Below are 28,000 nucleotides of genomic sequence, written 5' to 3' on the forward strand. Positions count from 1 at the left end.
CAATAAAATACCTGATTTGGTGAGGCAGGAATAGTGCTCTCGGCTTTATTTAAGCATTGTATGCTTATTTCTGGATGCCGTTGATCCTATAACACATCAAGGCTGTTCAGAGAAATTAAATGCTGAGCGTGAATGCAGTATGATAATTTGGGGATAAATACTTTAACCGTACATCGGTTAAAGTCAGTGATTGCCGGGAAAAAGTATCATTGTTTTTATTGCTTTTATAGCAAGGTTTATATAGTAGAAATTATGACACAATCATGTGACATCTATTTTCCAATATAAGTTTTAGACAATCGGGATATCAAAATATCAGTTCCTATAATAATTGAATTGAAACTATCAGCAATAATGCAATTGTTCAAATTACTTTGAGTACTTGGGTGAGAAACTTATGTAGTAATTCATTGTTGACTAATCATTATTGATATCAAACTACCGTGTTTGGTTAAAAGAGATGGAGACTGGTTTGTCGATTAGATTTGGTTCGCCTCAAGAAATAATTGTCTTGTTCTTGTACATAAAGTTACATTATCATAACCTTCCGTTTGTACCAAATGGTACAGCAATGTCTTACTTAGAAGAAAAAAAAACCAACTACAAAGAAATGTCACTTTTATTGAGTTTTATCTAGAGCTTGCTTCAACTCCACAAAATCATTAGTATATTAATTATGTAATTTATGGTATGCATAAACATCAAACAAACACTGTAAATGTCTCAAAATATGATAATAAGCACTTGAACATAAGCACAATATTACTTCAAAACTATTTCAACAGTTACAAAATATTAAGCAGATATATGAGTTGTTTATCTATCTATTCAACAAAGCCAAGTTTTCTATGCGAGATAAATGTGCTAAATCCACCATTTTGCTTAAATTTGGTCACAATATTCCTTCAAAACTATTCACATAAGCATGATTTTTCTATCTACCTGATCAATATAGCTCAGTTTTTTTATGAGGGAGAAATGTGCTAAATCCACCATTAGTGTACATAATAGGTATATTTTTACAAAATGCATCATGAACCCCATACAAAGAGTAGCATCAGAATATTAACAGCATGGCCTACATAACATTTGCCTTACACCACTTTATCATGATGTAACTTGTCATAACATTTTAAGTATTACAGGTTTAGGGGATCTAAGACATGGCTCAGCCGTACAATATATAACACACATTAACGTCAACTATTTACACGTTGCCATTGTTGTCATTCAAACTTTGAAAAAAAAACAACCTGTTGGTATGGTCCACTTTGAACCCCCCTTCTCCCAAATCCCCAATTACACTTATCATGGCATTTTGTAATGAAACATTTACTGATACTCTATAAACTTTCCTATGAAAAAATTTCAGGGATCAACAACATCCAATACCGATATCTCTAAGGGGGATAACTGCTTATTCATTTTAAATTAAAGAATCAGATTTGAGTTATTTCCCTTTGAATGTATTGTAATCAATTCTTGTGTGCAAATCAAAACTGAAAAAAAGAATCATCACACATTAATTAGCCACCATTCTAAATGACAATATTTATAACTCAAAGAACACAGAGTTCATTGATGACGCAATATATCTCTAGAGTTCACGTACACAAAACACAGAGTCCATTGATGACGCGATATATCTCTAGAGTTCATGTACACAGAACGCAGAGTCCATTGATGACGTGATATATCTCTAGAATTCACGTACACAGAACACAGAGTCCATTGATGACGTGATATATCTCTAGAGTTCATGTACATAGAACACATAGTCCATTGATGACGCAATATATCTCTATAGTTCATGTACACAGAGCACAGAGTCTATTAATGATGCATTCTATGTAAAGTTCACGTACACAGAAACAAAACAATGATGATGTGTAATGTATGTAGAGTTCATGTTCACAGGAACAGAGCCCATTGAAGACACATTATTTATGTACCCAGTCAATTGATGACGCCTTATTTTTACGACAAACTATTTCAAAACAATTGTTTTTAATTTCTGTGACAATCAGAATTATGGATTATCTGAGCAGGTTTTGTACTGTGTCCACCTCAAGGAGTCTAAAAAAGCAACATGTCTGTAAGAAACAAAATTCATCATTTAATAAATGTATAAATGAACTAGAGACGAGCTCATTGCAAGCAACGATTAGGTTTTCCGTCGTAGCTGCGTCATACTTGTGACGTATTACAAAAAATTGATAGCTGACCATAGTACAATATTAGATGTGTAAACGCTGAGAGACAAAGTATTATATTTCTGTGACAGCGTAGATTTTACGGTGATAGAGAATACGTCTGGATCTGCATCGGTCGTGTGCAGTACGAACCGGGTGAGGGAATGTTGGCGTAAAGTGTATAAGGTAAAAGGTTGGGGCGCGCTGTGGGCCGTAAGCAAAAACGAAGGGTAGGTTTGCCGTATTCCCGAAGGTCCACCAGTATACAGTTCCAGAGAAATAAACAGGCAATTGATGCAGGATTCCACATTATTGGACGAGACTCAACGATGGCAACACTATAACAATTTAACAGACAGACATGTTACAAACAAGTCGGATATGGCCAGAATTGGCCTCCGGACTCAAGACTCTGGGAGAGTATTAATTGACAGGTAATGATATAAGTAAGCTGAGTGAAAGGTTCACTGATATAAAATAATTAAATAAACTCAATGAGTCTTTGATGTTTAAGAAATGAAAATCTGATAATTGCACAATGTTGTTTTCAGAGATTAACAGTCCTTGATACATGACACTCTGTCTCTTTGAAATCACATACAAACTCTGAAAAGTGTCATTCACTAGATAAAAAGGTAACTATGTAAGAAATAAACTGTGAGAAAAAATTACGATACAGTTGTTGAATTTTACAAGTAAAAAAAAATATAATTGAACAGTGCAATTTGCACGATGATACTACATGTTTATAAGCAAATACAGATCTTAACACGTTGTCTCTAGTTTGATTCGCCGCATTTTATTCACAGAGTGGGACTGTGGTTATGCCCGGTACGAAGGTAAAAAGACCATTGGCAAACGTTTTACACGCATTTTTATCGAACGCAAGCGCCAATTAATCTCTTAGTATATATGAGGAGATCCTGGAAATTTTACAAGGGGATTTGAAGAATAATTTTGTATTTCGAGAAGGGGGAACATGCGCGGATCAGAAAAATTTTCCGGGGTGGGGGTTGAAAAGTCAGACGGTTATTTGAGTTTGCCAAGGGATGTCCGAGGCATATTTGGTAAGTTTATAATGTACACGTAATTGAAAGAAATTTCGCGGGGGGGGGGGGGTCTGGAACCCTTCCCCTTCTAGATCCGCGCACGGAGAAGACCGATGCCGGTAATTTTACCGTAATTTTAACCATTTTAATTTAATTATTTATGTTCATAATTATCAGAAAACCAATATTACCTTTCAAAGCAGTTAAAACTTAAGATACGAACCATTTAGTCTCGGTGAGTATTGCGTCCGGGTACGAAAATAATGGCAATTTTCAAGAAATTCGGATGGACGATCTGTGTCCTAGGTCGTCCATCCGATTCTTTTTCTGACTAAAAGCTACAGACCTGCAGTTAGAGATTGTCAAACTCTTATTGATTATGTCAATTTGTTTGTCTCAAAGAATCATTTTTTAAATCAATAAAGTTTTACCTTAAAAAAAAAGAAAGAAATCGGGCACAATTTTCAATGTTAGCATTTTACAATATTATGGTCAATAAAATTTCAAAAAACAACTCTTCATTGCTTTATCCGAAATATTGCATGAAAAAATTTTACATCGTATTTTTTAAATTACAAAAGGATATTCGAAATGAACTTTGATTAACCGCTAACAAACAGGCATAAAGAGAGACTGAGAACCAATTTCTTCTCTTTTTTTTTACATCAAAAAAATTCAAAAATAAATCAAAATATATTTTTTCTTTGTATGCGTTAATGAAAATGTAGATCAGCAAGGGGTTCTTTTTCGTGCAAGCACCTACTTAACAGATTGTTACCCGGACAATATTGTGGGTGAAGGATGGATGTGTAGTTTGTTTTTTAAGTTTATTTTTGAAACATGTAATTATATTTATCTGGATCGGTTATGGTTGTTAGTTTGTTTTGTTTATTAAAGAGGGGAATAAAGAAATGAGTGATTTTCCAAAATTTTCACTCATTATTTCATGATTTTCATACCATTTTTTACATGGTACCGAAATGGGGGGGGGCCCAACTCCATGATAATTCAATTTTTTTTATGTAAATTTTATAAAAATAGTTGCTTCGAAAAAAAGTGGGGAGAGGACATCTTTATGTCAAATAACATGTGAAACTGATTTCATTCCACCCACAAGCTTGAAATAATGAAATAATTTTAATGAAAACAATATAAATAAACGTCATAAATCCCATATCAAACGACATATTACCACTTGATTCTGCGCGTCTTTTTAATGAATTTATAAACAACGGCAAATTCTAAAGTGTATTTTAAAGGTAATGTTAGCTGCAAGTCTGTAGACCTTGTATGATAATTTTCGGATAGTAGTAAATTTTTCCGGGATACAGACCGAGCGGTACATATATGCAGCTAAGGTAACTAAGAATGATTCCAATTAAATACTTTGTTGAGTAATGCAAGCTTTTAAGAAATACTTATATTTGTTTAAAATAAAACACCCAATTACTTCGTCTTACATTCGCTATTTGTAGAACAAGCAGAACCAGTATCATTCTGACCGGCCTCACCATATACATTGTTGGAATTTTATTGTCCTAGCATTGCATTGCTCTGCATGTACACAATTTATATGGCTACACAATTTATATGGCCACACATAACGTACACACATGATTCAAAATAACCCAGACGGAAAACGGTAAAGAATTCAGTCATTGAGTCCACAATTTATAGAACTTGTAAAAAAACACATTGCGGGTCTGAATGTTTGTTGATATGTCAATCTATCATATACAGTTTGTTAATTATTTTCGATTGCTAAGGCTACAGCGTATTTGATGAACATTGAACAACATTTTTTCCATGCCACTTTTTTCTATGGAAGATAGCGAATACAAGTATAAAGCATTTATAAAATTTATTTAATTACCTCTTTAGAATTGTTTATGGAATAAATAATTTATAAGTTGCTGCTGATAGTTGTTTGGTATTCTCGTTTGTAGATGTTTTGCAAGTAAAAAACCTGAAACGCGGGGCAAGTCATAATTGATATCCCTAATAACCGTAACTTAAAACTAGCGGCTTTGGATTCAAATATTATCGTATACGAATATTAAGTACACTTTTTAAAATCATCTCCACGATGATAATTATATATCGATCGCAAATCAGTATTTTTTTTTTGCTTTAAAAGAATTGTTCTATCGGGAGCAATCCCGCGTTCGTTTAAATTGCCAGCGTACATTTGTCATGTCAGTAATACACATTGTGCTTTATATGACGGCCGTGTATACGTATTGTAGAAAAGTTGAGTTTAATTACCATGCATTGGAACCATTTTATTAACACATCTCCCAGTACTGAAACAATTCAAAATGTCTCTGTTACAGTAACACAACGTTAATCGTGTACGTCCAGCTCTACAAGCACATGCACTGTCGTCTAGGCGACGGCCTGAATACAGCTAGCGGCTCTCCTATTGATCGGTTACCTCAGTCTCGTAATGCATCTAAATATAGACAGGGGCACAGTTATGAAACAAACAACAAAAATAAGGTCAAAGAGGTTTATCTATATGAAAGGAAAATGTACATATGTATAAAAACATTTGGGAATTTTATGTGGAATTATTTTTGCGCGCTACATGCATCAGTTAGTGCATTACAAGAAGCCCCTTCATAACCTCATAAACGTGCGCACCCCCACAAAAAATGGACCGAACTGACAACAATTGTTTCTGCAAATACTGACTATAAATTACGAAAACATTCAATTGAATACTATAGAAGGATTCAAAATTAATTTCTTTACAACTTTGCTTCAATAATGCATTAGAAATGTTTATTCCTTTTTAAGTTATTGACAAGAAACGTTGGACGCCTCTAACTCCCTAATTATATGGGCCAGCTACTTTTTCGGTATACCGAATGAAAGGTCTGGGTAAGACCAAGAACTTTTAAAATACATGTTATAACAAATTTTTATCAGGTAGAAAACTAACACGGAAAATACGCGAATTTTTTTGATTTTTTTTCTTACCTTTGTCTCAACATCTATACCACCCCTTTTATTTGCATTTCAATAATAAAGAAAATATATCTCGCACAAATTCAATGTATTAGCTTTCAAACCAGCCCATCTTTGAGACTCTGCCAGTCATCGTTAAAGCTAAACCCCCTGGACAAAAGTCGTTAAATTTTACTTAAAGGGGAATAACTCAAAACCGGATGTGTATTTTCCTCAACTAAAATATGCAACGACAACATCACGCAGCATGTTGTCAGTCCTGAAAATTTCAAAACAATCGGTGAACAAACGAGCGAGATATTAAGGATCAAAGTTGGCGTCTAGAAGAAGAAAAAAATAATAAGAAATTTGAAATTTTTTCAGAACAATAGTAAGGTTTTCCGCTCTCAGCGGAAATACTTATGAAAGAAAAAGTTAACAAAGTAAAATAACCAATGTTACGCCATTACTTAACATTGCTACACATCTAGAATAGCAGAGTATGTATTAAATACATAAGGTGGCAGGGGACAGTTTTTTTGATACAATTCATTGTAGCCAAGGGATGCATGTCTTCGAAACTCTGTAACTAGAATTTCCTCAGTTCCCATTCAGCACAAATACCTTTAATTCACTCTTTATAAGGCCAATCACCAATTTCTGAAGAAAATTACTAATCAAAACCTGTAAAATTCTCTACATACTGGTTTTTATGAGATTTTGACCCTTTCATATTTTGCTAATTTTTCATGATTTTTCAGCTTTTTTGACCTCCCCCAGCTAATTCCCTGCAGAGGGTTGACCTTCCGTACCGCGTGCATGTTGCACTATCACATGTCACAAACTTACCGGTGTATAGTTTTCAATGTCCCATCCACCTACTTTTCGTGTTATTTTACCTCCCGTCTGTAACTTGAAATTTCACTGTGTAAAGTCAACACAACAGCCATAGCCGCAGGTTTCGCATTTTACTTCTGATTCTCATGTACCTAACATAAGGGGCCTACATATTGCATATCAATTTCAACAAGAGACACCCCTCTAACTAATGATAATCATTAAAAATCATTTCATGAATTTTAGCAACACTCATAAGCCTTCAAGTACAGCAACTCTCAATTTTACAAAAATATTGACGGGTACTTTATTCGAAACTGTCCCTTGCTACCTTTAACATACACTAACGTTCTCTGAAAAGTAATCTTGTCTTAAAATTTAAAAGCTTATGCTATTCTGAAAATAAAGTACACCACATTTTGCCAATTCCATTGAGGTTAAGAAAAATATGGCCATTTAAGTGAACCCACCCTTTCCACTTTCCTTTATTTAACACAGATTCATAGGGCTCTCCATAAATAAAGCATCTTTACCTAATCTTTTAGAGGTCAACTGTTGTTCAATCTCCTTAAATCAGAAACCTTATTCAATACTACATACATCTGCTTGATATTATCATGATAAAAGCATCACATCACTTAGAAATTCCTTTACATGTATACCCTTCCCATATTTTTTGATTTTCACATGAAGCATTAGGTTGAACACTTTAACCTAATATTATGAAACTTGTGGCAGTTTCCTTGAGTCATTTCTTACACATAATTGAAAACAACTATCACTGATATTTAAAATTGATCTTTTTTGGTAAATGGATGATTTGTAGCATTTTTATTCACAAAAAGTCATGTCGCCCTACATGTGATTTCTTGTTTTCATGAAAAACTAAGCCTATAATCATATTTAGTGGATATCATATATAGTCTGGTTTCTAGTCTCCTTTTAACTTTGATAAATTAGTAAGACCTACAAGTGTGATGTGTGCGTTTAATTAAAATGAAATTCAAACACACCCGGGTACCTGGGGACGGATGAGAATTCCATGAAAAATGTTCAAATTTTACATGTTTTTCTACATTTTTGATGCATATATACAATAAAAGGGTAAAAATATGTTGTTTCTTGTTCATTTCAAGAGTAATTATCATAGCAGATGTTATTTCAAGGTCAAATGTACATTTACGTATCCTACATGTAATGGTAATGGAGTCCATTGGAAAGAAGGGGTGGCTTTTTCAATTCTGTAAATACATCTAAAATACCATTTTTTGATAGGAAGGAGCAAAAACTTGAGTTTTTTGACATATTGTTTACTTTGATAACTGCATTTGTCTACATGTAAAGTTCATTTGAAATAAAAATATGCTGTTTTAAAAAAAATTGGGTGATATAAGTCAGGTGGATTAATGTTATTTCATAAAATCAGACAGCAAAATGGCTGAAAATTCATAGATTTAATGATTTAATTGATAGAAACTGTTTTAAAGTATTTATTCTTTTCTCAGTAATTAACTTAAGCCTATTAATTGTCATGAGTATAGGAAATGCCTACTCTCTAAGCCAATTTACTCTAGTGGTTGTCATTCTACACGTTTAAGAGGGAGTTACTCCCCTTGAATATTTTAGCTAATAAATCATGTCATGACATCTATAGCCAAGAAAATCATCAATTTTCACAAAAGGTATTACTTATGGTACAAAATCCACTCAAAATTACACTCAAAGGAGAAATATGAAAATGCCATGTAGTCTTGAAGGTGGCAGGGGACAGTTTTTTTATACAATTCATTGTAGCCAAGGGATTCATGTCTTCGGAACTCTGTAACTAGAATTTCCTCAGTTCCCATTCAGCGCAAATACGTTTAATTCACTCTTTATACGGCCTACACCAATTTCGGAAGAAAATTACTAATCAAAACCTGTAAAATTCTCTACATACTGGTTTTTATGAAATTTTGACCCTTTCATATTTTGCTAATTTTTCATGATTTTTCAGCTTTTTCGACCTCCCCCAGCTAACTCCCTGCAGAGGGTTGATCTTCCGTACCGCGTGCATGTTGCACTATCACATGTCACAAACTTACCGGTGTATAGTTTTCAATGTCCCATCCACCTACTTTTCGTGTTATTTTACCTCCCGTCTGTAACTTGCAATTTCACTGTGTAAAGTCAGCACAACAGCCATAGCCGCAGGTTTCGCATTTTACTTCTGATTCTCATGTACCTAACATAAGGGGCCTACATATTGCATATCAATTTCAACAAGAGACACCCCTCTAACTAATGATAATCATTAAAAATCATTTCATGAATTTTAGCAACACTCATAAGCCTTCAAGTACAGCAACTCTCAATTTTACAAAAATATTGACGGGTACTTTATTCGAAACTGTCCCTTGCTACCTAAATCAATAATTGGCATTATTTGCACAAAAAACATCTGATCATTTTGTTCCTGCAAATTTTCTCATCTATTCATTTGTCGTTGTGATATGCAAATCTACACATTTAAATTCCATGCAGCTGTTTAAAAGGAGTAATACTTACAAACAAGAGGTTCAGTGGCCACATTGCACATCTTAGCAACAATTCCTTAACTTTGATCGAATAAACAATACAGTTTTCAAATCAAAATATCTTGACAAATACAAAGAAAGAAGATCTTACTCAAAATATTTTATAAATCAGCAAATTTTTATCCATATATTATTATGGTAAATATTAAGCCCCTTTTGTTGTACCAGTAAAAGGATATTTTCTCTATTTTTATATAACCCCCCCCCCCCTTTATGGCCCCACTTTTCTCAAGGGAATCATGGTTTTTTAATCTGCACAACCCGTGCTTTCACACAAGTTATTGCCTTTTGAACTGAAAACTCTTTTTAAGAATATTCTTAAATATTTTCTCCATATATCCCCCATTGTGGCCCCTCCCTTCCCAAAGAAACCATGATTTGAACAAATGTGAATCTATACTGTCTGAAGATGCTTCTACACAAGTTTAAGCTTTTCTGACCATATAGTTTTTGAGAAGAAGATTTTTAGAGTTTTTCTCTATATATCCCCATGTATAACTTAATCCCCTCATTGTGGCCCCACCCTACCCCCAGGGACCATGATTTAAAAAAAATTGAATCTACACTTCCTGAGGATGGGTCCACACATGTTTAAGTTTTCTGGACAAACAGCTTTGAGAAGAAGAGTTTTAATGATTTTATCTATATACATTGTATTCTTATGTAAAACTTGACCCCCCCCCCCCCTTGTGGCCCCATCCTTGTCTCAGGGACTATGATTTGAACAAGCTTGAATCTACACTACCTGAGGATTTTTTCATACAAGTTACAGCTTTTCTGGCCTGATAGGTTTTGAGAAGATGATTTTTTAAAACTACCAATCTATTTTCAGTAATATTAGGTTATCTCCCCTTTAAAGAGGATGTGACTCTTCATTTGAACAAACTTGAATCTCCTTCACCAAGTGATGCTTTGTGCAAAGTTTGGTTTGAAATCTGCACAGTGGTTCTGGAGAAGAAGATGAAATTGTGAACAACGACAACTTTTGATCAGAAAAGCTCACTTGAGCTTTCAGCTCAGGTGAGCTAGAAAGCAGGACTGAATGACGGACGGGTCCAAAACATTATACCTCTCACAATTGCATTGCATGGAGTATAATAATGCCACAATTAGCAGTGCAAAGATATATTCTTTTCAAATTGATGAATATCATTTACAGTTTTATCTATTATAGACTTCATGTGAATATCTCTTTTTTAATAGGCCACATTCAGAAAATAAATTTTGTATAACATTATTTTTTACACTCAGCAACAGACAACCATGTTTGGATGATCACAAAGTGTGAAATAATCAGGAGTCAGTATTACAGTCCATCTGAATTATACACAGGTCAATTACAGCTGCAGATGTTGAACAAAGTGACAAACAACATTTGTGGTTTTGAGAACAGACTACATTTGTACAGAAACATTTACAACCTGTCAATATCCAAGCTATCTCCATTATTCGGCTGGTGTTGCGCTGGTCATGGCGTCCTCATCAGGACGTAGTCTGTGTTCATCTACAACAAGGCATACTTAGCTGTTAATTAATACATACAGTATATGTAATGATAGAGGTACATTTATAAAATAAGTTTAAACTGATTACATTGACACATGCATTAATATTTATCTAATTAATTATTCATATTCAAATTACTTGTCACAAAATAACTAATTACAAATACATGTGTCACAAAAAATAATTTCGATGAACTTTTATTCTCATTAACTACATTCATGAAATACAATGTCATGTGACTGTCAATCTAATATGTAACTAATGTCTTATTAAGATAAACAATGAATCCCAATGACTGGTAGATACAGCTAACCCTGTAACAATGAGCTGTTTATATTGACAAACAATCACACAGATAAACATGTCTTACATGTATCTTATTGACTGATAATTAACACGGACTGTGTGTCTTAGTTATCTATATCTAATCATGAATGATAATGACCCAGACTTACCTGTCAGAGTGTCCTGTCTGGTGATATACCTGTAGACACACACCTTGTTGTCCCATGATACGACCCAGAGACGGTGAGTGTTGACATCATAACTCAGGCCGCATGGTTGACCCATCTCTTGTGAGTTTGTCAGTAGATGAGACAGGAACTGACCGTTCTTATTTATCATCTGTACTGTGTCAGTTGTCCAATCACACACCAGGATGTGTGACAGTGCGTCAGTACAAATTCCTAGTGGCTCTAGTCCTGATTCTGATGGATGTCCTGTGTAGGAAAAACGATGTCTTCCTCCACGCTCTGTCACCACTACAGCACCAGACAAAGAGTCAGACACCACGATATCCCCATTGTTGTTCTCTGTGATATAATGAGGTTGACCATACAGTCCCCGTCCTGTGTTGTCGTCTTGTATGGTTTGTGTCAGTTGCCCACGCTGGTTGTACCGGGTTACCTTGCCTGTTTCTGTCGTTGTAAACACTACATTATATAAATCATCTGAATCATCACTTTGTTCCTCTCTAATCATCCCGACCAGGAGATCCCCAGTGGACGGGGACCAGTACACACACCGTGGTTCCCATGTAGAGTCTATTCTCTCTATAAATGTGGTGGTTGTTTTCATATCATTTGAAAGTTTGTTGATGTTATCTTTCCTATCTATATAAATCAGTTCACTCTCACTGTTCACTGTGTGTAATCCGTTACCAGTAAATATATCACGACTCCATGAATCCTCCACATGATGTAGAGGGACACCTGTTTTGTCTGTCAAAATGAGATTGTTCCAATCACTGACCCATACCCGGTCTGATGTCATACAGGAAATGTGTAAACAACAACGAACATCTGTCACTGTGAGAGATTGATGGAACTCAGCACCAGACGTCAGTTTCAGCAGACACTGGTTTCCTACGCGTCGGTTTCCTCTCTCTGTGATTTGGATTGCACTCAGTGACTCCATCACATCCACCCTGTTGAGTGACTCAGTCATGGAGAGCTGGCTAATTTGGAGTGTAAGATGTATCTGGGGAAGGGTTGTCTTTATGAATGAGAGGAATTGTAGCGCACTGAATGTGAATGCTGGCTGTACATATCTGTGTTCATATCTCCTTAGGCTACAAATATGTCTGTTCATTTTTATCTTTTGTTTTTTACACCTGTTTTTGAAATAAAAGTGACTAAACACATTGTTCAATAGATCGTAAGTCACAATGTCAATGAGATCCTTCAGTTTCTGGGCCTTTGTGAACATCTCTGTTTGATGGAGGGATAATTCTGTGTGACAGGTTTTGACATCAGTCTTGATTCCTGTCATGAGAACAGGTCTGTAAAAGAGCGCCTCACTTCTGATGGTGTGAATTGTTCCTCTGTGTTGTTGTCGCTTCGTTTTATAGGCTGTTTCAACATCTATCTGCATGTGTTTTCTATGTTTTTGGCAATTATTACAGGCAGGAACTTGACAGTGTTCACAGTACTTTGTATAAGCATGACTAGGATGTCTCACACAGATCTCTTGTGTTGGGATGTTGTTGGATTTATCACGGTAGGACACAACATCATGGTCTATTGTTTTGAGATCTTTTACATGATTCTCTTTACAATGGGGACACAGATCACATGGACACGATACACAATAGTAAGCTGTGTCCCCCGAACACTCAGAACACTGATTTACTCGGTATGGGGAGCTTGCTATGATAAAATGGGAGCTTGTTGTGTCCATGATGTGGTGGTCTATGTCATTAGATCACAACCTGTTAAATAAAAATAGTGTTTTAGAATTATGTTAACCATATTCTTTTAAAGCTATGTAATGATTTAATGGATTTATATCATATCAAATTTTGTGTGTAAGGAATATTTGATTTAAATAGACTCCTTTCTAAAATAGTATATTTTCCAGTCATAGATAAATGATGGTCTAATATTATCTAATGATAAAAACACTTGACATGTAGATAATTGTTTTGGTTGAAACTCTAAAAACTCTGACATTCTCTGCTAAACATTGGTGAATACTTTCTCACTCTCTCTTTGTTTCTTTATCTATATCATACGAATGATATCTCTCTATCTTACTTTCTGTTTAATCAACATGAATTCTTTCTCTCTTTCTTTCTCTCTATAATCTTCTCTGCTAACATGTGTTTTTTCTCACTTTCTCTGCCAAACATGTATTCTTGCTTTTTCTTTCTCTCTTTGTCCTCTCTCTCTCTCTCTCTCCTTCTCTCTCTCTCTCGTGGTTATACTTATATGTTGAACTTTATCTCTTGTTTTTTTTCTTTCTCAATCAGTCTTTGCTTAACATATTCTCTCTCTCTCTCTCTCTCTCTCTCTCTCTCTCTCTCTCTCTCTCTCTGTACTATGGCTCTTTTTGTCTCATTATCTCTGACTTTCTCCATTAAACATGTACTTTCTCTCTCTCTGTCCTCTCTCTCCTCCCACTCTCACTCTTTCACTCACTCTCATTAACTATTTTCAAACATTTTCTGCGAAAGAAATACAAGTAATCTGTATGCCAGCTTTTAATGTCTATTGCTCTTCCATGTTGCATATACTCTCTCTCTCTCTCTCTCTCTCTCTCTCTCTCTCTCTCTCAAACATTCTATTTAACATTTACTTTTTCGCTGCTAAATATGTGCGCTCTCTCTCTCTCTCTCTCTCTCTCTCTCTCTCTCTCTCTCTCTCTGTGCTTAACATGAGCTCTTGCTGCTCTCTCGGTCTTTTACTTCTTTGCTTCACCAGTACTTTTGCTTTCTTTCTTTCTTTCTTTCTTTCTTTCAATGTTTAAAAGCAACATGTACTCACTGAATGCACTTGCTCTCTCTTTGTCTCTATCAAATGTTCTTTGTTAAACAATTACTTTTCCAACTGTCTTTTTCTCTTTCATACCATCATTCTCTCTCATGCTCTCTCTCTCTCTCTCTCTCTCTCTCTCTCTCTCTCTCTCTCTCTCTCTCGCTCTCTGTTAAACATGTACTCTGGTTTTTTGTTTCTCTCTTTAACTCTCTCCCTCTCATTCCTTTTTCCATGCAACATGTACATGAACTCTTGCTCTTTTTGTCTCACTAACATGTACTCTCTCTTTCTCTCTATCTCTTTCTCTCCTCTCTCTCTCACTCAGACTTTCTCTGCTAAACATGTACTCTTGCTGCTTTTTTCTGTCTCTTTCTTATATGCCTAACAAGTACTCTTTCTTTCTCTTTCGTTTCTTCTTTAATTGCAGCATTTACCCTGTCTCTCTCTCTTTCTCTCTCTGTCTGTCTGTCTGTCTGTCTGTCTGTCTGTCTGTCTGTCTGTCTGTCTGTCTGTCTGTCTCTCTCTCTCTCTCTCTCTCTCTCTCTCTCTCTCTCTCTCTCTCTCTCTCTCTCTCTCTCTCCTCATCTCACTTTCTCTCTTAAACTTCCTCTGTTGAACATTTAGGCCAAATAAAAAATATATGTGGTCCCGGTCACCCAACCGTTTCTATTTTATACCCCTGACCCTAAACTTTTTTTTCGCCAATTTTCAATTTTTTCCGAACTTTTTCCGCCCTATGTCATCGGCTCCGATATTTAATTTAGTTTCAGCAATGTTGATGGAAAAGACGGTACATCACAATAGATAAATAAATTCAGACAAACCTAGGGGGTGACATACTCGATTTTTGGTCTATAGAAAATAATCTTCATTGACCGAAACTTTGATATCGATAATGGGGGACGACTCCATTAAAACAATATCAGTAACAGATACATTTATTACTAGGCCGAACCGATGAATGTCCGAAACTCGCGAGGGCCGAACATATCTAAGACCGAACGTGGGAAAAGGCCGAAACGACTTGCTACCTTAGAGACAACCCTGAATTATTCTTATCAGTTGATGGAAAAGAGGATAAATCAAAAACTGTTTGTGTCTTTTGTATCTCACAATAAATAAATTAGGACCAACCTAGGGGGTTACATACTCTCTTTTGATCGATAACTTCGCCGAAATTTCTTTCGAAAGAAATGTTGAAATCGTCCGGTATTCTGAATTCCAAATCATGTAAAAAAATCCAAAATAATAATATGATACATGTAATTGTCAGTTTTAACAAGAGGCCCAGGGGCCACATCGCTCACCTGAGCAACAATTGCCTTAATTTTGATCAAATTAGCATTACAGTATCAAAATATCTTGACAACTAAGTACAGTAGATATTGCTAAAAAAATTGAAAATCTGCCAATTTTTATCCACCTCTTTTTTTTTGGTAAATACCAAGCCCCTTTTGTTGTTGTACCTGTAAGAAGATTAAAATTTATCTCCCATTGTGGCCCCGCCCTACCCCCCGGGGATCATGATTTGAACAAATTTGAATCTACATTATCTGAGGATAGTTACACGCCAATTTGAGCTTTCTTGGCCAAATAGTTTTTAAAAGAAATTTTTTATAGATTTTGTGGCCCCACCATACCACCAGGGACTATGATTTAAACAAACTTGAGTCTACACTACCTGAGGATGCTTCGACTTTAATTTGAGCTTTTCTGGCCTAATAGTTTTTGAGAAGAAGATTTTAAAAGATTTTCTCTATATATTCCTATGTAAAACTTGATCACCCAATTGTGGCCCCACCCTACCCCCGGGGACCATGCTTTGAACAAACTTGAATCTACACTATCTGAGGATGCTTCCATTTTAATTTGATCTTTTCTGGCCTGATAGTTTTTGAGAAGAAGATTTTTAAAGATTTTCTCTATATATTCCTATGTAAAACTTGATCCCCCTCTTGTGGCCCCTCCCTACCCCCGGGGACCATGATTTGAACAAACTTGAATCACACTACCTGAGGATGCCTCCACACAAGTTTAAGCTTTTTAGGCCGAATAGTTTTTGAGAAGATTTTTGAAAAATACCAACAAATTTTCAGTAGTTCTCAATTATCTCCCCTTTAAAAAGGGCGTGACCCTTCATTTGAACAAACTTGAATCCCCTTCACCTAGTGGTGCTTTATGCCAAATTTGGTTGAAATCTGCCCAGTGGTTCTTGAGAAGAAGATAAAAATGTAAAAAGTTTACAACGACGACGACGACAACGACGACAGACAACGGACAAATTGTGATCAGAAAAGCTCGCTTGAGCCTTTGGCTCAGGTGAGCTAAAAAGCGATTTACAACCTCAGTTGTGATTACCAACTTGCAGCTATCTTATTTTTAGAGGGGTTATAAGTACAACATATGCAACCTCACACTGTGCATTGAAAATTACAACCGATGTTCGTGTCAAAAGCTCCTCTGCATCACGGTTGTAATTGGGTCAATATGTTTGACTAATACCTCCTCCAAAATGCACCAAAGTACAAAGACTGATTTAATTTGTAATCAAGCTAACGCAACTGCAAAACACTTTATATATAAAATGTATAAATTCATCAAATATATTCATCAAATTGGATAATTTTAAAAAAATTATATTGGCGATTTAGTTTATTTTGACTTTTTTCTAATCCTATCTAAATTACTAAAGACTTATACTCTTTGTTTATCATCATTAGCATTATGCTATTGTCAAGAAATGAAAGTATCCCTGATTTCTTAAGCTTCTCCCTATTTTCTATTAGATAGAAAATAATCTCCTTAAAATTTTGCTCTAAGTTGTTCCCTTAATTGAACTAAAAAAGAATCTGCAAGGTAAAGATCATTTTTAAAATGAAAATTGAGAAATATTGAGATTGACTTTCTTTTTGTTCAATTGAATTAAATTCAACAAAATAACAAACCATAGCATTCTGAATCAAAATCAAACCAAATCAAGTGAACTCCGAATCGTTCCAGCCTTAATTAATATCGAACATTTCATATTTTTTTGTTTTTAAACAAAAAATTATATTTCAATACTTTTTGTTTAAAAATTTTTGTTTCATAGTTAAAAGCTAGACGCTCCCAACCAATCTTGATTTAGTTTATTTATCTCACTAAATACAAATGTCACCTGTAATGCAGTGCTAGGTAGTACTAAGAATAAGAAAATCATTCTTTGAATATCATGAGGTGATAATCTGGCCTAACGTTTTCTTCTCTAAAAACTATTGTTTTCTCTATTTCCTACTCACTCTTTCTTTCTCTCTCATTATTCTTTATTGCTCTCGGTGACTCTTTTACTCTCTCTCTCCCTCATTCACTATTTTGGGAAGTATGTACTCTCACTCTCTGTGTCTTACTATCTCTAACTCTCATTTAAATAAGGAATAAGGAATCATTCTTTGAGTTTTATGAGGTAATAATTTTGGTCGGGGCGTGATCAAATCCAATAAAGCACAAAGGGCTTTATGATATATTTGATCACGCCCCGACCGAAATTATCACCTCATAATACTCAAAGAATGATTCCTTATTACTTATATTTATATAATTTTAAGCCATCGTACTATTAAATATTTAAATATAAATAAGCAAACCGCGCTGGCGCCTCAATTTGGCGTCATTTGTATTACGGGTTATATAGTTCAAAATTGATACGTAGTGTTATCACAGGCAAAGACACTGGAAAATGTAAATATATATGTTTTGTTGCTCTTGCTTTATCTCTCTCTTTTTCTCTCTCTTTGATTTTCTGTACTTTTGCTATCTCAAGTTTTTCACTGTCTCTCCCTATCACCCATGATTTATCTGCTAAACATGTTAGTTTTCTTTTAAAATTTCTTTCCTTCTCTTTTCACTTTGTATCGACATTTCTCTTTATCTTTCTCTCCTAAATTCTCTCTCTCCTCTCTCTCTTCAAGACTTTCTCTGCTAAACATTTAGGTCGGTTTTTAGAAAAGAAGGCATACCCAGGATTTGCCTTCTGTCTGATCCTACTGTAACTTTTTTTTAATGTTTCACATACCCTTAGTACGTTTTTATCTACAATGGATTTATAAAATATATGGGAAATGCAGTTTCGTCTTCACCCCATGTAAAAAACAGAGTATAACAAAACACAATTCACACTATATTATCAAATATACGTAAAACGTTCCAAATTATATATCAGGTCATTTATATTAACTACTGGCCTATGACGTATGATTGGCTACCCCCCTTATCATGGCTGATTGTTTGACTGTCCCCAAGGAAGATAATCGGACAATATCCCAGCCCTGACATTACCACAAGGTTAAGTTTCTCCTCATTTAACAAATCAATCATCAAATGGGAATGTGGGCAATAGTTATATTGTCAGTTCCTTGGTAAGACATTAATGTTGACCTCGGCCTAAGCTCTCGGGCAACAGTTCTTACCCTTGGACTAACACAATGACCACTGTCCTCATACCCATTTCAGAGATGTAAAATGTCTATGAATGACAAACGACGACAAACTTGTGATAGCAATGGGTCTCCTGAGTGACTCAGGTGACCTATAATTACAAAGTACAGCAACACAAACATAGTAATATTACATAAATACTATACTAACTCTTTTTTTGCTCCATCAGTCCACTCTTTATTGATACACAAGGAACCTGTAAAGAGAACTCTAACTATTCTACTGTTATTTTCCAAATACATGCTCAAGTTGCAAGTGTATGGTCTATTTTTAATAACTTGACCACATTTCATATTTTGACAAGATTGACGTTACTCAAAATCAAACGCTTTGCTGAAGACGAGTTCGTACAGTGAAGTCGCCGATTCCCGGTCGTTTCCGACTCCCAGTCACTTCTATAAGTCTCATGTCACACTGTAATGAAGCAGAAAATACTTTATAAATACATTGATCACAAACAATGGGCCTTTTTGTATTTGAGCAGCGAAAAATATTTCAAGTTAAACATTTACAGAACTTGGGAATTTTACAGAAATTAGGAATCAAGTCCTTTGGAGATGGAGATTTTCATTCATTTTCAACATGCTACTTTCATTATTAAGTGGTTGTTGTCAAAGTTGTGGTCGAGTACTAATTGCTGAAAAATATTGCACATGCACTCACTTAAATGTCAAAATGTGTTCATAATGATAAGTGCTAAATTAAACTAATACTAATCTTACTAGTTACTACTTAATCAATCTGAAGGAGTTTCCCAACTTGAAGGCCAGTTTACCTAAAAACACATTTTTTTGGTTTTTGTGGTTTTACGATATCAAGTAAGAGGGAGATGTTTAAAATGTTTCAATTAAATTGAATAAAATATTTCATGTCGCTCTGTCATCATTAATTTTTCATATCATTATGTGCAACCTCTGCTAAGAAAATGAACAGAAACTGCAAATTATTAGATTTTTTTCTAAGTCCAATGGGATGACATAAATCTGTCAAAAATTGTTCGATCGTACCCTAAATCAAACTTGACCTAGATATTATTGTGATAAAACTGAATAATAAATTTAATATCAGTATGTGCACTCTCTGCAAAGAAAATGAACGGAAATTAAAAATAATTGGAATTTTTCAAGTCAAAGGGGTATAAATCTGTCAAAAACGGTTTGATCGTACCCAAAATCGAACTTGTCCTAGATATTCTAATAATAAAACTGTATACAAAATTTCATATGTAAGAAATGGACAGAAACCATTGTTGGACCGACCAATCAACAGACAGCAGCAAGGCAATGATATGCCTTCTCTTCTGTGAAGAGGGGCATTCAATTCAATTCATTCTCTCAAACCATCATCATACATTATTATGCCTCCTGTCAGTTTTTCGTTATCTATTCAATACTTATCTATTTTCGCATAGTATACAGTGGGTTTATATAGCGTAAGTAGCAATGGGCGTCGTCGCTAAGTGGCGCTGGCGGTAAGTTTTCCCGCAATCACAAAAAGTTGACTTCGCTGCGCTTGGGATTTTTCCCGGTCTTATATGATAAAACCTGAGGTTAAAGTACGAAAGTAATGGTGTGAAACTAAATCCAGGAGTTAAAATATGACGTATATGATATTTTTAGAAAACACATGGTAAGAAAATGACAACTTATCGATATTTTAAGTGAGAAAAGAGGTGGCAAGACCTGAAATCGGCAATATACGCAGATTTTACGTTCATTTTTGAAAAATTTGATCTTTTCTAAGCTTAAACAGTATTTAGGTAATAAGTATTTGCTCGGATAATTATGTTAATTGATTTTAAATCCAGTAGGGTCAAACGAACAGGAACGATAACTGTAACGTTTTGAAATCCGAGGGAAATTGTGTGTGCTTTAGAATAAGGCATTAGATCGCCGATTTTCCGGTTCGGTAAGTTTTCCTGTTGTTATCTTCTAGAAAAAAATTCCAAAATATATTATATTTGATTTATAAAGATATGGAAACATTTCATTCTGTCGTTTAATGGCATTATCTTGCAAGTTTTAATTGGAGACCGACACCAAAACTCTTGCACTTGCAGAACGATATGACATTGACGAATTATCTTGAAACTGAAACTAGTGAAATTTGATTATGTCAGAATCAAAGCCACGGGAAGAACTTCAAGAAGACTCTGAAGAGACCCGAGTCAGTTATGTGTAGCTTACATTTTTATCATAATAAATTGATATGTTACTCTGCAGATTTAAAATAAAATAATTTAATTAATTTAAATGCTAAAATTAAAGATATGAATAAATCTTATGCATATGTAAAATGTTAAATCGAAATGTCTTTGTCAAGTAAACTTTAATTGCAGACCACTTTTCAATTTTTTTTAAAGGAATTTATTGAGGAAAATCAGCTAACACCTGAAAGTCCTTTACTCTTTGGTGAGTCGGATGCTGTTTACAGTGATTCAGAAGAAGGTGAACTTTCTCAGTCAGTTTTGAAAGGTTATAGGAAAAATTGTCAACTTTTCATGTCAAAATGACTCAACTCAGACAAGTGAATTCCAACCATTATATCAAACAGGTATTTACTTTGAAAATGATGAGAGAGAAATGAGTATGTCACACACACCAAATGAAAAACAAAAACAAACAATCATATCTTCCCTATTAAAACAGCATATCAAGTCAAACAGTAATGGGAGGACCATTCAAATTAACAACCTACCACATATATACAGAAAATTACCTTGTCCAAACTTTCCAAATCAACAGCAAATCTTGTCAAACAATAGCTACAACAAGCAAACGTCATTGATATAAAAAAAACCCGGAGGCATGCAAAGAAATGGAACTACCTATAGATTGTCTTATAGATAGCCCAGAAAGCATTTCCTTTATTACAAATACTTTACCCATTGGTGTAATCTTAGATCTTTATAATTATATGAAAGTGAAGACATTGGAAGTTAAATATATGCTTCTTTGGATATCAAAGTTGACAAACAATCCCAGAGAATCCATAAATCAACCTGCTTTTCTGTCAAAAATTCACAGACACTTAAAGAGTAGTGCAAGTGAGCGTCGAAATGATAAAAAACAATTTTCAAACTTACCTATTACTTTACCTGTGGGTACAATCACCCAAACATGACAAAGTACAGAATATCTGTTTTACAAGAGGAAAAGTCTCCAAATAGTAATACACCAAAACTTTTAAATGAGAGGAGAAAAAAAGTGAAAGACTTGAATGAAAAATGTAAACAGTTTGTAAGAAAACTGATAAGAAAAATAGACAAAGAAAAAAGTTCTACAACTAAAATCCAAAAACCTGAGGAGGATGCCAAGGAAAAAGATAAAGTTATGAGAGAAGTACAATCAGTAAAGCGACTAAAAGACAGTAGATTAATATCAGAAAAATCAAAGAGTAGTAAGTAATAAAAATCCCAGACAAGAAAATTCATTACTTAAAGACCAATGAACATCAGCACAAATTCAACTTGTTTGAGATTTTGTACATTAGACACATTCAAGGAGATACTTAGTGACATTTCAAATAGCTGCCATGAAAAAGAAATGACAGATCATATGAATGTTAGTTATCAAATATTGGCCAACATTCGAGATACTATGTCGGACAGAGCTTCGACAGAAAAAGCTTTTAATAGGATACCTGAGGAATACCGACTTAAGATTTTGCCTCAAGTAATTGACGGATGGGCAGACATGGAGAAGGGGGAGAAAAAATCCTGTTCAAAGATGAATAATTTTTTTTGTGGCATCCATCTTTTACTAGGAATGGCAGATGTGTGTGAGTTATGTGTGAAATGTTTTGAACTTTTCCATTCAAATGGAAAAAAATTAAGGATCTACTGTACATGCTGAGCTAAAGATATACCACAAATCTGAGAGTGGTACACTGCGGTTGCTCAGAACTTCCTCAAAGGCTTTTGCTGTGTGTGAAGATGAAAAGAGTGGAGCAAGTCTGGAATGGAACACATATCTTAGTGACAATGTTTAAACATAATAGATTTAACTTAGTTTTTGTCTTGGGTAAAGGCATATATTATAATGCCAAAGATATGAGTTATTTCCTTGACACTGTTCATGACACAACAAATAGTCTTCTGAAAGCAGTGAGTTTGGACATTAAAGAAGTTCTATTTCTGTCTGGTGTTAAATCATTTGGATTAATCTCCGAATTCATATCTGCACCACTATGGAGAAAACTGGAGGAGCCAGGACACATTCTTGAAATGAATGAAACATTTAAAACATTGACAGATTTCCTTAAAGAAGCGTCTAATGATGTGGGATTATGTTGTAAATTTATCAGGGGTCAGGTAACTCCATTTAATACCACAATAAACGAAGATGACAGGGTAACCGTACATCTCGCAAGTGAAGACACTGAAGTGGATAAAATTCTTCTCCCTCTTTTGCAAAGTCTCTTCAATGCAATTCAAGAACTGTTAGAAAGAATGGTAGAGGATCATCTTCCTGGAGGACAGTTTTGGAATCCAACCGAGGAGCTGAAACAACAAACACGATCTGTTATGAAGTATAATAAGTTACCAGAATTTACCTTTGGCCAATTAGATCAACTGCTGAGAAGAAGACCAAATTATGCAACAACATAACCAATGACAGCTTTTTAATGTATAGTTTTAAAAAGACAAGATACTGGCTTTGTGGACTTAACGGAAGAGAAGGACAGATTACTCAGTGAATCAAGAAAAGAAGGAAACAAGATACGCTGTTTGTTCAAAGAAAGGAGAGAAATCATAGAGAAGAAAAGATTTGAGCATCAAAAAGAAAAAACAAAAAGAATTGGAGAGGAAAGAAGCAGATAGAATTAAGAAAGCAGAGGCATTTACAAGTGACATGTGCTATTATGGATTATTTCAAAGTTTAAATCAGCTCAATGAAGGACTAGAGAGACTGGATAAAGAAAGTGAGAAGAGAAAAGCTTTGGAGTCTCAAATAAAATTTCGTAAAAATGTTCTCCATCAGAAGCATGCGGATAAAAAGGTTTTAAATTTAAGTAGTAGGGAAGAATCAGGTAAATACTCACAGCTGCCATTAGATACCCTTAAAAAGGTATTAACACTGATTCAGGCGACTCTTAATGTTCAAACTCATGAAAAAGAGCATGAAGGACTGCCTCTCCTAGTAGGCAAACGAATTGAGCATAAATTCACGGACGGGGTATGCAAAGGTTATGTCATTTCTCTTGTTCCAGGATTTCCACAATGGTATAATGTTAAATATGAGGGTGATCCAGCAGTGTATGCATACAATCTTTCTGATGATAATAAGAAGGGAGATCTAAAGATTGTTGTTTCAGCAGAATAAAGAGGACTTGGTTTTATTAGATAAGATATTTGCAGTTGTAAATATTTTTATATAATTTGTTAATAAGTATCTCTTTGAGTTTTCAGACAAGGTGCTAATGCTAGGACAACACAAATTTCAGTGTGAGCAGCTGACAATTTTGTTCAGAAGTTTGGTAATTGTTGTTTCAGATGCATGATTATGTCAAGAAGTAGTGAGGCATCACTTTTTATCAAGTTTATACACAGTTGAAGTACATTAAGACAGAATAGCTACAAACAAAACAAAACAGAACAAAGCTACAAAAGAAAATATATAAGAAATCCATAGAGTTTTAAATTTGTTTTTCTAATTTGACATAGTATTACACACATTAGGAATTAGATTTTGTTGTTAATTTCTTTGCATGAAGTTTCATATTGTTCATTGTGATTTTTTTACTTTAATTATTTTAAATTTAATACAAAGTTCATACAGTTCAGTCGAAAAGCCCCTGTTAGCCCTTCAGGTTTCAATACAATGCTAAAATATGTGATGTCTACGGAGATTTTGTATTGCAGCAAGCCCGGATGATAACGTTGTAAAATAGCGCGATGCATTCCGAGTGTATTCCGAATGGAAAGAAGATGTAAACATTCCCCATTATAAATCTCCGTAAGGAATCTGTTTTCGTTCCTGTGAATTTTTTCCGAGTGAGAGATGATAATGTGTTAATGAAATTATCTTGAAAATGATCCTTTTCAACTATTTAAATTGCACTTCTTTCACAGGTATGTGTATTTTTATTGAACATCGTCCAAATGAGCTGCTTAAATATCTTGGGGCAGACTATAGTATTAAATTTGATAATTACACAATTTCATAAATCTTTTTTTATCAATGTCAGGGATTGTGAACATAAATCTAATGAAAAAATGCTATCTGTGAAGACTTTAATACAAGAATAATGTAATTTTCCATGTGCGGTAGTTAAGGTGACAGAGGGATGGTGTGGTTATTAGTATTTTAAGGCTATAAAATCCTTTCTTTTTTAAAAATAAATTAAGGTATCCCACTCCTCAATGTTGTCGTATCAAAATTTTCTTGAGAAGTATATCGTTGAAATCTGTAGACAAAACAAACTTAAAAAATACAAATATAATGGGGGATCAGTATCCATCCCTCTGAGTTATGGCCCATTTAATTTGACCTTTTTGCACCTAAAATGCAATTTCATCCTGATTAGCATTTGTTGTCAGTATTTTTGATTAAGCAAACTTATTTCTTCAGATAGTGTTTTTAATTATGCACAATGGTCACACTGAATAGAGGGGTTACGAAAAAAACTTGTACAAAGCTGCATAAATTTTTGTGTGACCTTTTTGCACTTAAAATAGACAATTTCTATAATAGTAACAATTTGATTTGAAATAAAAACTTTTTGAATATCAAGAATTTTATAAGATTAATCCAGTTTGCCTCAATATGTATTCAGTATCATTTTGACATAATATAACATGGGGGGTCAGTGATGTCAAATTTTAGATATAGGGCTTCAAAGGTAAAATTCTCGCAAAATTTGGCTTAAAAAATTCAGACATGTTCTATATATATGCATGATTTTATGCTAAACGGCTATCACATTCTCAAGATTTGATTTTGTACATGTCACACAGAACCTATAAAATATGTTACAAACCTATCAAATGTTAAAAATGTGAATAATGAATAAAGTATAATAAAAAAAAAGTATATTGAAAATTCATAAAATTGCTTGTTTCTGTCATTTTCGTCTAAAAAGCCTTCCCCACGAAAAAATAGTTCCCCAAAAAACTTGTTTGTTTCTTGAATTCAAATGGATTTTCTTTATGAATGTTGTGTAATTATGAAATAATAATCTATCTGTGATGATTAAATAAATAAAATCATATTCATTTTAAATATAATGATCATCTGCGCAATGAAATTAAAACATGAGGAGTGGGATACCTTAAGTTCATATTTCGATTGAGCACACCCCAAAAAAAAAGGTTTAAAAGACATTGAGTTTATTTGATAATTTTCTTCAGTATAATGTGAGGTCAGAAAATTAGCCTATTGAAATTGCGTGAGGGCACCCATGTTTGCCTCTTAATTGTGATGCAATAGAAAGAGTTATAATGAAATGGTTGTTAAATTTGAAATTAGCATGCTCAAATTGAGGATAATGTGAGAAAAATTACTGTTTCTAAAAATCACCCCCTGATGCTAGCGTAAGCATACTATGCCAAAATTGAGCACGGCAAATGCTTACAACAAAAACTTTGCCGACAGCGGGTTTCTTGCCACTAAAAGCATTATGTATTTAAGCCGTACGCGTTACCGTTAAGCTACAGCAGCCGATGATGGAACTGACGGTATTTATACAATTAAAATTATTAATCGTTCCAAAAACACCTCTTTATTGACGATAATTTTATAAGTTAAAATTTTGATAAACTTTTGAACAAATGGATTAAACAATTTCGAAAGAAATTTAACATGAGAATAAAAAAAACGCTTTTTTAAAATGACGCTTGATAAAGAATGTACAAGAACAAAATTCAATGAGATTTCGTCTGCTAAACATTTCGAGTTTTCTCGGTAAGGTGAAACGTCTCTCGTTTCTTGAAAAGAACATAAACCGTTGTTGATTTTCAATCGTACAACAACTTGTTGAATAAATAATCAATCAATTCAAAATGAGTTTATTAATTTGAAAGAACAAACGCTAGCTCTTCCGCTTATTATTTTTTGGGACAAGACAACACTCAAACGTCACAGCTACTTATAGCAAAGCACGTCAGTATATACAACACTTGGCATAATAATAACAATAGTGTTGTGTTATGTTGCGCTTAAATAGTAGTCAGGGTTTGATACATACTTCACTCATCTCCAGCTCGTACACCATGTATCAAACCCTTACTACTATTTAGGCATAGTACATGCATAACACAACACTATTATATGAATGGTACATGTACGTTATGAGGTAAAATATAACATATTTGCATGAATTATCTATAAATTATAATACAACGCAGTAATACATGAATAAAAAAAATATGAATATAAATAATATATAATTAATAATAATATAACATAAATATTGGAAAATTTTGCAAATTATCAAACAGTCTAACATGACCCAGAACTAGCGACCTCACTGTATTACAGAATCTGTATCCTTACATAGCACATTACTCAGACTATTTTAAATTACTCAAGAGTAGCTTTCTAAAAGTTGCTACATTCTTGACTACGCTGTTTTATAAATAAAAGAAGAGAAAAATTAAGTCATGTAGTCATAAGAAAACTGTTAGAAGAGTTATCGTTCTTTAATCAGTAGTTAAACCGAAAGTTTAAGGATCTTATTCTTAAATATTCTGTTATGTAAAGCAAATTTATATAAACATAAAGGGCAATGTCTGTAGATTCTCACGCCATTCTAGTATTTTCAAATGTTATATCTGTAAATCCTGTTGTTTCGAAATTTCGGGATAGGCCTAATATTACCCGTACCCGCTTTGTTGTAGAGACAACAGATCTACCGGAAAATCCACAAAAAGTGCCTCCTTGGGCGAAACATCGCGAGACATTCACTGAAACAGAGGTATAATTTAAGTCTTACTGAAACAGGGGTGTAATAATAGATATATAGGTAAAACAATAACCAAAGACAAAAACTTACAACAATAACATTCTAATCATAACAACGACACTGCTTCGTCACGTGACTTCACAAGAATGCGGGTATGGCTAATGACACGAAATATTAGAAACCCCAAAAACCACTGCTCCTGTAGTTTTGTACACTGATTGCAGTTGCAGATGTAAACATACACTGTTGCAATTTTTACA

At 34.2% G+C, this 28,000-nt stretch overlaps 2 protein-coding genes across 6 annotated transcripts in view; both read right to left on the reverse strand.

The window, feature by feature from the left end:
- LOC105327476 (uncharacterized) overlaps positions 1 to 28,000 on the reverse strand; it is a 265,527-nt gene that overhangs the window by 207,787 nt on the left and 29,740 nt on the right. The window lies entirely within an intron of this gene.
- Positions 619 to 27,947, reverse strand: LOC105327072 (uncharacterized). Of its 2 annotated transcripts, XM_066081154.1 has the most exons (7): positions 27,831 to 27,947; positions 27,662 to 27,741; positions 19,188 to 19,250; positions 18,987 to 19,032; positions 11,565 to 13,318; positions 11,025 to 11,107; positions 619 to 2,093 (listed from the first exon to the last, which is right to left on the reverse strand). In XM_066081154.1, the coding sequence occupies exons 5-6, from the start codon at positions 13,285 to 13,287 to the stop codon at positions 11,049 to 11,051; spliced, it is 1,782 nt and encodes a 593-aa protein (XP_065937226.1). In that variant the 5' UTR covers positions 13,288 to 13,318; positions 18,987 to 19,032; positions 19,188 to 19,250; positions 27,662 to 27,741; positions 27,831 to 27,947; the 3' UTR covers positions 619 to 2,093; positions 11,025 to 11,048. The 2 variants fall into 2 exon arrangements, with proteins under 2 accessions (XP_065937226.1, XP_065937221.1); XM_066081149.1 differs by lacking the exon at positions 619 to 2,093 and having other exon boundaries at positions 10,286 to 11,107.

This window comes from Magallana gigas, chromosome 1 (genome assembly GCF_963853765.1).
Source record: "Magallana gigas chromosome 1, xbMagGiga1.1, whole genome shotgun sequence".
Taxonomy (NCBI): domain Eukaryota; kingdom Metazoa; phylum Mollusca; class Bivalvia; order Ostreida; family Ostreidae; genus Magallana; species Magallana gigas.

What these genes read in the sequence shown, in the direction of transcription:
- LOC105327072 (XM_066081154.1), bottom strand. Translation starts at nt 13,287, where the DNA reads ATGGACACAACAAGCTCCCATTTTATCATAGCAAGCTCCCCATACCGA. An exon ending in CAGACAGGACACTCTGACAG is followed by an intron (nt 11,108 to 11,564) that starts GTAAGTCTGGGT and finishes GCCTTGTTGTAG; the next exon opens with ATGAACACAGACTACGTCCT.